At 43.4% G+C, this 14,567-nt stretch overlaps 1 protein-coding gene across 2 annotated transcripts in view; it reads left to right on the top strand.

Moving 5' to 3' along the window:
* The first annotated feature begins 2,020 nt into the window (after nt 1-2,020).
* IFIH1 (interferon induced with helicase C domain 1) overlaps nt 2,021-14,567 on the top strand; it is a 36,688-nt gene continuing 24,141 nt past the window's right edge. Inside the window, exons 1-3 of one of the 2 annotated variants that reach the window (XR_012154275.1) lie at nt 2,021-2,794; nt 7,263-7,419; nt 10,170-10,352. Coding sequence is in view for 1 of the 2 variants with exons in the window: in XM_073305632.1 (XP_073161733.1) it covers nt 2,345-2,794; nt 7,263-7,419; nt 10,170-10,352 (790 nt within the window). In the remaining variant the exon portion in view is untranslated. The remainder of the gene's footprint in view (nt 2,795-7,262; nt 7,420-10,169; nt 10,353-14,567) is intronic. The other variant, XM_073305632.1, reaches the window with a different exon arrangement.

Genomic DNA, 14,567 nt, shown 5'->3' with positions numbered 1-14,567 from the left:
GTGTTGTCAATTCTTGTGATCTGATTGCAAGTTGGTCTTGTGATATTTAGTGGATATTTTTACCATCTCCAGCTGCTAGAATTAAGAGATTGCACTACTGCTGCAAATTTAAGAAATTTACGTTGTTTTTTTTTAAAATGCAAGAAGAGATTTTCATTCAATCTCTCTTGGTTAAAATCCATATATACACAATTGGTCAATGCAGTCTGTAGTTTAGGAGTGCTCCTGAATTCCTTGCTGACACTAAGTTGTCACATAGCAGCATCAGGAAGCCATGCTTCCTACCATTTTTAGTTAGCTGAGACTCCATCCTATCCTGATGGATAATGACCTGGCATCAGCAATACCTGCTTTCGTGACCTGCTGACTGGGAAAAAAAGCAATGCAACATACCTGGTTGTCAAGCCATCAGCCCTTAGGAAACTCCAGCCAATACAGAACGTTACAATGTACTTCCTCAGCAACATTGGCTACCTCCAGTATGTCTAACATGTTTTCTGCTTTCTACACTGGCTTCTCATTGAATGTCAAGTTCAATATGCTCTATGGGCTGAACCCACGATATCTAAGATATTGCTTAGACCTTCAGGATAAAGATTGTAGCTGACAACTCCTTCTACCATAAGGTGAAGCTTGTCTGACAGAACCATCTCTAGGGCTGTTCTGATATTGTGAAGCAAACTCTCTCAGGAACTAGGGGCCCTCACAAACTCCACCTCCTTCCACTTCCGGAGCAAGGCATGCTTCTTCAAGCTGCCTTCTCTAACATACATTGATCAAACTGGACAGTCTCTATGTAAAAGAATAAGTGGACACAAATCAGACGTCAAGAATTATAACATTCAAAAACCAGTCGGAGAACACTTCAATCTCTTTGGTCACTCGATTACAGACCTAAAAGTTGCAATTCTTCAACAAAAAAGCTTCAAAAACAGACTCCAATGAGAGACTGCTGAATTGGAATTAATTTGCAAACTGGATACAATTAATTTAGGCTTGAATAGAGACTGGGAGTGGATGGGTCATTACACAAAGTAAAACTATTTCCCCTTGTTTATTTCCCCCCTCCATCCCCCCCCCCCCCACTGTTGCTCAGACATTCTTGTCAACTGCTGGAAATGGCCCATCTTGATTATCACTATAAAAGGTTCTCCCCCTCCCCTGCTCTCCTACTGGTAATAGCTCACCTTACCTGATCACTCTCATTACAGTGTGTATGGTAACACCCATTGTTTCATGTTCTCTATGTATATAAATCTCCCCACTGTATTTTCCACTGAATGCATCCAATGAAGTGAGCTGTAGCTCACGAAAGCTTATGCTCAAATAAATTGGTTAGTCTCTAAGGTGCCACAAGTACTCCTTTTCTTTTTGCGAATACAGACTAACACGGCTGCTACTCTGAAACTTCTCTAACATAGACACACAGCAGCATGCACATTTAAAAACACCCAAAGACCTTCCAAAACAAAACACTCCACTCCAAGCACAAGTCTCCCCTTGGAGAGAGGATGAAAGAGAGCGAGAGCAAGAGCAAGCCCGAGAACAACATGACAGATGTTAGTCATGTTGCTTATGGCAGGGGGTGGAGGGCACTCAGATACTATTTGTGATGTGGGTGGTATAGGAACCTATACAGAACCAGCCCTCAGGGTTGTAAATAAAAGCTTGAAAAGTGAAGAGTGTGGGGCCTAGCAGCTCAGAAAACAGAAGGCAAATCAAACCCCACACTTAAAAACTCCTCATGATTTTTAAACCAATCTCATGATTTTGGGGGAGCTGTTTTGTTTGTACTGCACATATGGCTCCTGTGTTGCTATTTTTGCCTTTCTGTGCCCCTATGTATTCTCTTCCTTCTTTCCCGCCACCCCGTTCTGCTGGCAAGAGACGACTTGGGACAGGACCCAGCTCCCCTCCCGGGCTGGGCTGGGCTGGCCACCAGGGCTTCCGCAGGGGCTGGCTGCAGGATTCAGGAAGACGGCTCAGCCCTTTGCGTTTGGAAACCGATCAGCCGGCAGGAATCGAAACCGAAAGCGGCCGGCGGGGGACGGTTAAAAGCGCCGTGAGCGTCCCCTGCTCCGCAGAACCTTGGAGGCGGGGAGCGGAGAAGCCGGAGAGACGTGCCCAGGCCACCAGCGGGAAGCGCAAAGGCTGAGGGTTAGCTACACCCGTCCAGCAAGGGCCGGGCGCAGGGGGAGAACCGCAGCCCCCGGCCAAGCGGCTAGGACCTGAGCGCCGGAGAAGCGTAGGGAACCTCCCCCTTCCCTGGGCACTCTCGGAGCAGGCGGAAGCGCCGTCACCCGACGCCCCCAGCCTTGCCAGGGTGACTCCGGGCGCAGGAGAGATGTCGGCCCTATCGCCCGAGGAGCAGTTCCTCTGTCTGATCTCCTGCTTCAGGCACCGGCTCACGCAGTCCATACAGGTGGCACCGGTGCTGGACCGCCTGGCCACGCTGAGCCCGCAGGAGAAGGAGCGGATCCGGGCGGTCGCTGCGCAGCAGGGCGACCCGCAGGCGGCTGGGTTGCTGCTGGACGCGGTGGCGCGGAGCTGCCAGCAGCAGGGCTGGATCCAGCAGTTTGTCACTGCGCTGCAGCAGGGGGGCAGCGACTTGGCCGCCTGCTACGTGAACCCCAGCCTGAGCGAGCTGCCCTCCCCAGCGGAGGAGACCGAGCACGACGTGTGCGTGCACCTGGTGCAGCTGCTCTATGGCACCCTGGTGGACAAGCTGAGGAGCCGGCAGGTCACCAACAAGTGTGTGGAGAAGGGACTCCTCCAGGACGATGACCAGGAGCGGGTAGGTAGCGCTGCCCCCTCCACCCCTGGTGCTGGGCTTGGCCGCGGAGTTGCTGCATTTCCACACACCCCTTACACCCACAGAGCCGGAGAGGTAGCTACCGCGGCATTGTTTTCCCGGCAGCCGGGGTGCGGGGCAGGATTCCCGGACAGGGTGGATGAGCCTCATCGACTCCCCGTCAAAGGAAAGTCTCACCCGGGCCGAGCGCTGCTCGCCTGACTCCCGCCCCGCCCCAGCAGCCCTTCGCAGGGGAGACGCGCAGCAGCTGGGATTCCTTCCTTCCCTCCCCGGGCAGCGAGCCCAGGAGGAAAGCACAGGAATTGCCCTTCCCTGCCTCTGGTCCCACCTCCCAAAAGCTGTCCGGTGACCTGGGTGACGAAAACGCCTCTGCAGAACTGATCTTCCTCTCCTGTTGCTCAGGCCGCAGGACTCCCCTGTTTGACTCTCATAACTGGCGCCTGTACAACATATCAAATTCAAACATGTGTTCTTCAAGGTTCTCCACCCCTCTGCTCCCACTCATGCTTGCTCTCCTATTTCCTGCTCTCCTGTTCCAGCCCGCCGCCTCTATATTTGTTAATTTTGTGCTTTTTTTTCCCCTTGCTGTGTCTTGTGCTTGGAACAGCCCCTCTCCGATAATACACCTGATAACCATCTTTTCATACAAACTCCTCCTCAGAATATGTCTGCTATATCTTTTAACAATAATCCACTAATGAATGAATTTCTTTCTCTCTCTGTGTGTATATGGTAAAAAAGGGTACCATTTTGAGGTTGGAATTTTTGGGGTTCTCTGGTATACATTATGAGTGATTGTCTTACGTGGATTGTAAGTCTTCTGTGGTGAAAACCATGGCTTGATCTACACTACAGAGTTAGGTTGAGGTAAGGCAGCTTATGTGGACCTAATTAAGTCAGTGTCTACACTAGAATGCTGCTTCTGTGGAAGTAAGTGGTCTGGTACACTGACATAATAACAACCTCCACAAGAGGCACAGCGCTTATGTCAATTAGGGCAATGCAGGGTCTGTGGAATTTCGTAGTGTGGACAAATCCCAGTCTTTACTCTTTGAATTGTACAGTTCTGAGCACACTGTACATACTCCCCCCCGCCAACATAGAAAGACCCAATTTGTGTCATAGGGACTCCTACTTAGGCAAATGGGGTGTCCTACGCATTTTTAAATACCCATCCAGTAGGAGGTGTCCATCAGCAGCCTGAGAACTGTGACAGGCATGTATACTGATGGTAATGGCAAAGCCACCTGTGGTAGATATTCTTATTGATATGATACGGTTTGATGCTGCAACGGATTTGAACTTGCTTGCTAATAAGATTTTGACTACAAACCGCACCCTATGACCATGGCAGTTTTGTTCACTTTTTCCATGCCAGAAGCTGTCATGCATTTTTCATAGAGAAAAAGTGTTGGCTAGTTTAGTTTCAGACAGAGTGTCTGGCAGTGATGGTGGACTTTCTAGGGTCATTGAGCACCTCTAAATCGTTGTCTCTGCATTCCAACAAGCAAGTTTGAAGAGGGCAACTCTCGTACATGAACCTCTGGAATGCACACTGAGGCAGGAAAAAAATAATTTGGGACAGGACTTAAACATGTGCTTGATTTTATATGCATGCTTAAGTCCCATGTTTAACTTCAATCATGTGCTTGAGTCCTATTGACTTCAATGAGATTTAAGTATGTTTAATTTTGAGCATGTCCTTATGCACTTTCCTGAATCAGGAACTTGGATTGTAAGTGGTTTGGGCTCTCATTCTTACTATGTGTTTGTACTGTGCCAAGCACAAGGGCCCTAAAAGTGCTATGGCGATTCAAATAATTAGTAATAGATAAGATATAAGTGGTGTGAGCAGGTATTTTTTGTATTTTTAAAATGGAGATGGCTGCTCGAATTGATAATGTGTCTACCTACAAATAAAATGGTAAAAGAAACCAACTAACTAACCACCCTGAAAATAACTTTTTTTGATATAACTTCAATGCTATGTGTTTTAGTGGGAGACTAAAAGATCCTGTGTTGTAAAAGTTAATGTTCCTATTTATTTCATCATTAGTGTGTAGGTGATGAAAAGTGAAAGACCTTGAAAAATCTGGTTTACCATTATCTAGCCCTTTTTTTGTTTTGTTTTTTTTTGGTACTATAGCTTGGGCGACGAATACACTAATCCAATAGTTTTCAAACAATGGTCTGTGCGAACTGGCAGTTCACATGAAGTTGGTAGCTCCTCCAAACATCATGGTTCTTCGCTGCAGAAAACTATATACCTGGAAACCAGGAGGAGCCAACCTAGGTAGTGTTGGCACCAGGAGTCTACTACCCCTGAATGGATCTTTAATGGCTTCCAGTGGAGCAGATTACTTTCATACCAGTGAAAAAGGTCCACAGTAATTATCTTGCATACACAGCAGTTTATTTGAGAAGCAATTACACAAGTGGTAAAAGGTTACATTAAGCACATAACTCCTGTGTTAGACATTAAGAACTATACATTCCTCTTAGTGAGCCTCTCTTTCACAAACATACACAAAGAGGCCCTGTGCTAGCCTCACACAGTTCCTGCTTGGCAAACAGAGAAGGTAGTTACCAATTCTATGGAAGGCTTCTTCTCTCCAGGTCTGGTCTCCTCAGCCCTCTGGTCTGTGTCAGATTCCCTCGAGGCAAGGTCTTGGCTGCCTGGAAACCCCGCTGGTCACAGTCCTACTCGAGGCCACAGAGCAGAGTTTTGGCTACTCTGTCTAGCAGCGTTGCTTCCTTAAGCATTAATTAAGGAATCCCCCCTCTCGCTTCAGTAATTTATTTTGCTTGATATTTATACTCTTTTTTCCTCAAAGGAGTCACATGTCTTAAAAGCATGCCCAGTGAGCATGTGGCTACTAATTTTTACCTAATTAATACTTTAGGAGGAGACTGCAGAGTGGTACCAACTGAACATTACCCCACGTTCACTCCTTCCAGTGGCGTAGCTAGGTGGAGTGAACAGGGGCAGCGGACATAAAAGAAAAAAAGTTGCCACCTACTTGTATGCATCGGGGGGCGCTCCGGGTCCTCGGTGGCACTGAAGGCCCCCACTGCCAAGCACCCGGAGCGCGTGAAGGCCCCCGCCGCCAAGGACCCGGACCACCGCCGGGTGAGTAAAAATTAAAAAAGGCACCTATAAATTAAAAAGGCGCCCCTTGTGCTCAGAGTGGGAGCAGCCGCTCCCCCCCGTTTTCCCCCCTTGGCTACTCTACTGACTTCCTTATCAAGCATTCACTTCAGCCACCTGCATGATGTCCTTCAGCAGGGTCGAGATGCCCCAGTCAGTCCATGCTCCACGCAGGATGTTCTACACGTGTTGTTTGCTTTCAAGTGGACATATTTGCTGACTCAAAGATCAGTATTAATCATACACGCAGCATGGAGCCAGTCAGTTTCACCTCTGGCATCTGCTAAGAGAAGGGTTCTGCTCCCAGAACCCTCTTTCGCAGTTCAGTCATGTCAAGCCATGTTCTCACTCCATTCATTCAGTATGGCCACACCAATTTGGCAACATCCCAACAGTTAGCTGTCTCTTCTGGAGTCCAGTGTTAAATAAGAAGCAGAGCGGAAATAGGAGTTGTCCTCAGAGATCATAGAAAGCATGTTTAGGAGCAGAAGAGGATCAGGCAACAGGGAAGCATGGACAAAGGGAGAGGAAGAAAAGGGGTCAGAGTGGTGGAGGGAAGTGTATGAAGGGAAACAGGAGAAGATGGGGCTGGGAAAAGGAAAGGAAAAAGAGTAACGTTAGACATGATCATTAATTTTCACCCACCAAGCTAAAATGCATACATTGTTCCATGTAAGCCATTGCTTTAGTTGCGATGGAGATGTTCTGCAATGGTAAATGGGAAGAGATATGGCTCCCACAACTATGAAAGAGGGGATGTGGTCCATCTCTCAGTTAAGGGGAAGGGGGGGTGTGTGTGCACGTGCATGCCACAGAATGCGGTTATACCATGGGTTCAGCCTGCAGCCAGTAGGCTCTGCAACTTCAGTACCTCTTTATTTCAGCCTTTATTTATACCAGCTACCTTAAAATATACCACTGGTCAGACTGTTGCAAAGAAATCATTGTTTGATGCCGGACTTCACAAACTAAGGGAGGTGGCAATAGATTATTCAGATTTTGAATTGGATTTAAAGATAACCTGGCTATAGCCTATGGGGAGCAATTTCACATGTGCATGAAGATGGACTAGATGACAAAATGCAGTAAATCTCTCCTGATTAAAAAAAAAATAAAAATTGGCTCACTTATTTTGTATTTTTATCTATATCTGTGTGTATTCCAACTTAAAGGGAAAAAACCCACAACCAGAGTTCTGTACATTTTGTCTTTACTATGCTGTATGAGCCTTTTAAAAAAAAAAAATGTTCTGAGGTTTTAATCTTACTTTGAGGATTTATTTTCCCCTTCTATTTTAACCAGATCTTAGCTGCAACTGAAAATCATGGGGATAGGGAAGGTGCACGTGAGTTGTTAAGTAGAATAATAAAGAAGAAAGATTGGTTCTCTCCATTTTTGGCTGTCCTGCGTGAAACTAAGCATGGAAACCTTGCAGATGAACTAAGTGGAAATGTACCAGGTAATTGTTATTTCACTAGTTTAAATTATGACTTCACCAGCTTTGCTTTTTGTGCTTGTACTGAATCTTTGGGCCCAATTCCAGAATTGTCTTCAGTGGGACTACTTATTTAGGGATTACTCATATAAAGGTATCAGGATAAGGCTCTTAATTTCTTACTGACTGACTGACTGACTTTTAAACACATAACCAGACAAATGACAAATTTAATGAAGATTAACTACTTAAAAATTATAATTCAGTTGCATATTTTCCAGCCCACCTTTATTAACTTTGTATTTAATACAGTTTTTTTTAAAATCCATGTAATTTTCAGCACATAGGCATTCTGAAAATTGTTTTTGATAAACACAAACTGACAGTTTCAGTTTTCTTGCACAACAGACAGGATTATGTCTTCCTAAGAACCCCTAGTTACAAATGCATGTACTCTTGAACATCTCCTATATGGGTAAGTCAATCACAGCTCTCAGATGTTAAATACAATAGAGTAAACAAATAATTAGTTCATTCATGGAAATGACAAAATTAAGAGGGCTTTAGTGTTTCAGCTGCTGTTAACTATTCATACTACCACAGAATGACTCGTGTTTTAGGATCGTCCTTTCCAGATTGCTGACCAGGATTCTGCAACAGCTAAAAAAGAAGCAGCAGCTCAGATGTCTGTTCCAGGATTTAAATTGTACCCAGCACATGCAGGGACATTTTAGAAGTTTTTAGGGCTTTTAGCAGTTTAGTACCAGACTTGTTAAGTCTCCTGCTTGGCCAGGAAGGTCCTGTTTTTTCATCAGTTTTCTGAACTGTCCCCCCATGGCAGCTTCAACTTCCCAGTTTGAAGAGCTGAGGAGACACTGACTCAGGGGGGTTGACTATAGTTAGCACACAGCTTCACCAGGTAAGGCTATGATTAGAATCTTCCAGGCCTCTAATGGGGCATCTCCCTGCTAAGAGCAGGAAGCAGCCAGATCCCTCTCTCAGCCCAGGGCAAGCAGCAGCTAGTATCAGGGACTAGCAACTCAGCCACAGTTCTCCACCCAGTGCAGGACAGGTTGCAACCAGGTCAGAGCATCAAGGAGTCAACCCAGGGAGATGCCAGAGCCAGCTAGCAGCATATTTGTTCCTGTGTTCCTAAAGTTCATTCCATGCAGCAGCTTTGTCAGACTTAACTTCTAGTAATCAGGACACTTGCTCTTATTTATGTAAACAATGTAATGCATATCCTCAAATATGTAAATTAGAGTATTAAGTTATTTGTGTACAAACTCCAGATTTCTGAACCTTCAGCTTTAATGTTGCTCTGTGCAGATACTGTGCAGGGTAAAAAGTTGAATAAGACTGTTATTCAGTGCACTGTTGAGGCCAGGTCTACACTACACACTTTGGTATAACTACATCGCTCAATGGTGTGAAAAATCCACACCCCGAGCGACGCTGTTATACTGACTTTAACCCACCATGTAGACAGCACTATGTCAGCAGGAGAGCTTCTTCCGCCAACATTGCTACTGCCTCTCACAGAGGTGGAGTTACTAAGCCGATGGGAGAGCTCTCTCCCATCGGCTTAGAGCGTCTTCACCAGAATCACTACAGCTGCACAGTTGCAAGTTTATAGTGCAGACCTGTCCTGAGTCTTAGCGCTTTAGCTTGGTAACCTGGGCTAATGCAGTCCTCAACAAGACATTACATAATATAGCATGCAGCAAGTCCATCACGCTGTTATCACCAAAAAATTAATATTTTCTCATGTCAGGAATGCTGTATGCATGTAGGATATGGTGAGAGTGGATGATGGGCCCCCTGAGGGGGTTGACCTGCCCACCTTTTTGTATATGTCTCCACAATTGTAAGGACAGCCAGCATTCTAAAAGGCCCTCTGTCGTTGGTGTGTAGTCAAGAACATTGTAAGAAAAAGAGAGGTGGCAAAATTTTGTCTCTCTGATCCCAAATGACTTGTTAATGGAAAATGGCTTCTTGAAGTTGTATGCAGAAAAGGACAAGGTGTGAAAAAAAACCTCAAAATAAGAGAAATTTAGTAATTCAATAATCCTGCAAAACAAGGCCACTTTTTAAAAACAAAAACTTAAATAAATGAACAAATATGGAAAACCCTGGAGTGCAGTGATCTCCAGTGTTTCTGTGTGGAGCACTCGTATGTAATTTATCAAACTGCTTTGTTATTACTGATGAATATTCCAACTCTTATGCATCCGTGTACCCATGCTGAAAACTAAAAGTACTGCAAGGATTGAGTCTAAAAGAGGGATGGTCTTTGCGTTGAAAAGAATATAGAACAATGACAGAACATTGTTAGGCCAAACCCTCTATTCTGTTTTCTGGAATTATGGACCCACATTTTAACACAGGATGAATTCTGCTGGTCTTTATGTCCATGCAACCCCATTGACCTCAGCAAGGATTTACAAGTACAATGGGAAGCAGAATCTGGCCTGTTATTTTATTTTCAGACCTTAATAGATCAAACATTTTTTTTCCCCTAGAAATGGTGGCAGTAAGTATTATAAACACAGTGAGTCCAATTTTCCAGTGTTAGTGTCTGAAGAGATCATCTAAATCCTGTATTTGGACCCTCAGGTCAACACTTAGGACATTTACGCCTTTGTGTGCTGACTCAGATGTGCAAATATGAGATTAGACTTTCTGTTTAGTTGCCTGCGTTTGGAGAGTGGGCTGCACGTTTCAGTGAAAACAGCTTGTTTTGTGATGTAGTTCAAATTTTATTACTTTTGTAGAAACCGAAAATAAAGAAAATGGGATCAAGCAACCAGCTACTACAGATGTGGACATGGAAGCTGAAGAGCCATTGGCCTCTGAAGTAGGGGAGGAGCTGAAGCGGAGAGATGAAATGAATGATAGTCTGGCCAGAGAGAGCATTATATTAGGAACATCTTTTGAAGACACTTCTGAACTTTTAGGTAATCTAATAATGGGTACTTTTTTTTAGCATGTCACATAACATGACAAAACTTCAGGAATTAGGAGTAGCTGAAACCAAGATCTGTAAAATCAGATATAGATTTGTTTCCAGTGAGCTCCCTGCAGGCTAGAAATTTCAGTTTACTGAATGTATGCTATGAGCAATGCTAAGGGCATAAGTGAAAAGGAGAAAGTACGGTCTGGGGGAAATGGTAAATTCCCACCCCACTCCCCACCACATATTTACAGTAATATAAACAACTGCTTATCCACTTTGGGCCAAATTCTGCAGGCCTTGTTCTGTCCTTAGGTAAAATTGTCACTTGAATTCAATGAGAGATGCAGTGGGCTGAGGCATGACTAAAACTGCCACACTTGAACTGATTAAACACAACTAGAGAAAAATCTCCCCTAAGGCAGCAGTAGGGGGTCCAGGAGCTGTCTTGCGGCACAAGACAGAATGGCTCAGGGGGACCTGTGCCAAAGCACTCCTACCTGCTGTTCCCATGGAGCAGGAGTCACTCCCATGGAACCAGTACAGGTTTATAGTGAACATATAGGATTTGCTACTTTAGCATGGCCTTCATGATTTGCTCACTTTTGATAAAAAGAGCATCAGTATTTGTCTTCTTCCTGTTTGTAATAAAATATTTTAAAACTATTTGAAAACCAGCATTAAGATGTTGTTTGACTAAATGTATAATTCTCATATAGGTTCAACAATTATCACAGATTTCAGGTTAAATCAGCCCAGGTCTACATTAGAAAAGGTTTGGTTGTATAGTTATACTACTATAACTATACTGGCAAACCATCCTGGTGTAGAGGCACCTTATACTGGCAAAAGCACTTTTATGCCAGTATAATTGTGTCTCCACTAGGGCTTTTGCCAGTAATTGTCTAACAACTTTTTAAGGGCAAATGTTTTCTTTACACCAAAAACAACATCTTCAAACTTAACTTACTAGATCGTGTACAAACACAGAATCAGAAATGTTTTTAATTACTTATATTCCCAGTGAATTCACTTTTGAAAAATGTGTTTTGAACCATAAATAGCAGCAATACAGGCCCATATGGGATCCAATGATTCAAACATATGCTTGTGAGCTAGGAAGACTTTCACATCTGTTACAGGTTCAGATAGAGCCCAAGTTGATAGTAATGATAATGGTCAAGATAAATCCTGCCTGCCTTGCTCCATGTGTGCTGATCCAATCAGGGATTTTAATGGATCTGCTCATATGAGTAAGGCAAAGGAGGATTTGGCTCTGAAAACTGTAACCCTTCGCCAAGGGTAACAAGACAGCTCCTTTTTTGTCCAACATAATATAAACAATATATCACAAAGTGTGTGTTTTAAAGTAACTGGTAGGTTGTGTACTTGCATAAAAAACATTTGTAGGCAGTCTTAGCAGAGATGCCAAGTATTGAACTGAACAGATTGAACTCCCTTTCACTCTTAGGGTCTTTCGAGAACAGGGCCTGGACACAGCGACATACCCTGAGTGTGGTTATATTTCCATGCAGAGTTAGCCTGGGCTCTTTTCTGGTGTTGCCCCTAACCTGCCTTCCATCCACACACAACAACTGCTCACTTTAGTGGTGATTTTAATCTGGGCTATCTGACCCAGATGAGGGTGTGGGTTAGAGCCTGGCTTTTGCTTTCACTCAGGCTGGTAAACCATCCACTTTGCAGTGAGGACACAGGGTGAGTCACTTGAGTGGTGATAGTTTTCCAGTGTCTGCACATGGTTCCCTCCCATGTTCCCGGAAAGACAGACAAATTCTCCCATAATTAATTGGGAAAGAAACATAGAGCAGCTCAGGTTAGTGCAGCACAGAGAACATGGGGTGTGCCCCCAGAAGTCCTAGTGACTCACGCCTGGTAAGTGCAACACCAGTCAGGACCCAGTAACCTTAGGTAGGGCTTTGCATTGTAGCAGCTCTCACCCAGTCTCCTTAAAATCAATTTCAGTTTTGTTTGACAAGATCTGTTTTCCATACCGTTATGTCGATTGACATTAATTATGCTATAGAAAGATAAGTTCTATAAGACACTTCCATAGGGATGGAGAATAGAGAAGTAGCTGCTATAACCTGTTTTCCACCCTGCCTTCCACCTCCACACACAGATTAGAGCCTATAGATCTAAGTTTTGCAATATGGGCCAAATTTTCAGAAGTGCTTTGCACCCAGCTGCTCCCATTGTGACATATGGCCATTGAGTGTTGAGCTCTTTTGAAAATTGAACCTTACATTTGAGTTCACTATAAATTGATTCCACTGCATTCATTTTAAAAGGAAGATTTCAAATATGTCTTACAAATGATTCTCTGATTCCCTTATGTTAGACACACCTCACATTGTTTTAATATTGCAGTCCAGCTAATTAGGTTTACAAGATTGTTTATATTTTGATTCCAATACTTTCTCCTTTACATTTGTCCATGTGTTCCACATTTTAGGTCTGTTTCCCAGTATAATGCAGCACAAGCGGGTGCTCTTTTCCATTTTATCAAAAGCACAAGGGACCTTATTCTCGACTGCCTTGCACTACATATGCAATCATTTCTGTCTGTGCAAAGTGGGTGTAAAAGGCTATGTAAGGTGCAGTGAACAGTAGGGAACAATGAGCACTCTGAGGGAAGGATAACAAGGCTGATGAAAATGGTCAAAATATCAGCCTCTTTGTTTTGATCATTTGGGGAAGGTTGACCTTTTTTTAATGTAATTTATGAAAATCACCAAAATTTTAAAATGGAGAATGTTACTCTTCTTTCACCTGAAAAACCCTCTTTCATTTTGGAAAATGAGTTCTTTTTCATTTCTCTTCTAATGGATTCTCCTGAGGGAGGGTTTTGTAATGAATACTGTAGCTTGCGATTTAAATGTTAGCACAGAGAATATATTTACATTTTTTTAGAGCCACATTTTGGTGCTGCCCTTAGGGTTGTGCCAGAAAACCTATACCCATAGTGGAGCAGCTGATCTCTTCATTGAGAATGTAGAGCATTTCTTGTCCAGCCACTAATTAGAAGTAAGACCAGATTATAGTAGCCATTTTGAGGGCCTTCATGGAGTGGTTGGTAGACTCACTCCAGGCCCCAGTAACAGGTGTTCACATCACAAAGCTGCCATCAGTGCTTGTGCTCGTGGTGGTGGTCTCAATAGAGAGGACAAATCAAGAGTAGATATTGACGGTGGCTCTCCAGGACAAAGTTAAAGCTTGCCCTGCAGTTGCCTCTATTTTACTTGTTCTGTTGACAAATAAGAGGGGTTAATTTCTGGTAATCAACCACCTTTGAGAGGCACTAAAACTTGCTTAAAAGAGAGGAAGACCAAGCTGTCATGTAGTCACTGGCCTGGGACATGCTGACCATGAAGCAGATTACTTCTCCCCCAACACGTTTCTCACCAGGATGCTTGTATTGTATATTTTTAAAGTACCATTTTCAGAAGCAAGTGTAGCTTATCTTTATCCAGGAAATGCTAGATCTCTCTCTCTCTCTCTCTCTCTTTTTTTTTTTTAAACAGAAGCTTTTATTATTAATGACCATTTTGTTATGTGGATTAGCAGGACCCATGTATATGAGTAATAATGGATTAATAATTGAAAACCTACTAACAGGTAGTATTGACCAGGTGTTCTACTGCCTTGCATCTTGTGTAGTCATTTAAACATGTGCAAAGTGGATGCACACACTACCCTCCGAACTTGGTAGTTTTCTACACTTGCTTTGCACTCACTTTGCACAGATGGAAATGGCATAAATAAGCTGCAAGGCAATGGGGAATCAGGTCATGTGGGCTAGATGTTTCAGAAAAGTTCTTAATCCATTTAGACACCAAAATAGTTGAGCCTTTTTGAAAATCTGACCATACTGTCAAGTTTATAATTTAATTCTGCCATATCGTTGTCCTCCAGTAGAGGGCATGTTAAACATTGAGATAAGTCTGTCATACCAGAGATATTCATTGCAGTGTTCAAGTCTTCTAGCACGTATAACATAATTAGCACTTTCTAGTTTTATTTGGAAATTGTTTAGTAGATTAAATGTTGTCTCTTTGCCTTTAAACTATATGAAAAGACTTTTTTTAGCTTGCTACTTAAAAGGCACCAATGTAAAAGTCATCCTTCTGGCTGTTTTTTTTTTATTATTATTATTTATTATTTATTTTTTTGCTTGTTTTTAAATCTGCTATAGATACAA

This window comes from Lepidochelys kempii, chromosome 11, assembly GCF_965140265.1.
Source record: "Lepidochelys kempii isolate rLepKem1 chromosome 11, rLepKem1.hap2, whole genome shotgun sequence".
Taxonomy (NCBI): Eukaryota; Metazoa; Chordata; order Testudines; family Cheloniidae; genus Lepidochelys; species Lepidochelys kempii.
This window is presented reverse-complemented; position numbering and strand designations above follow the sequence as displayed.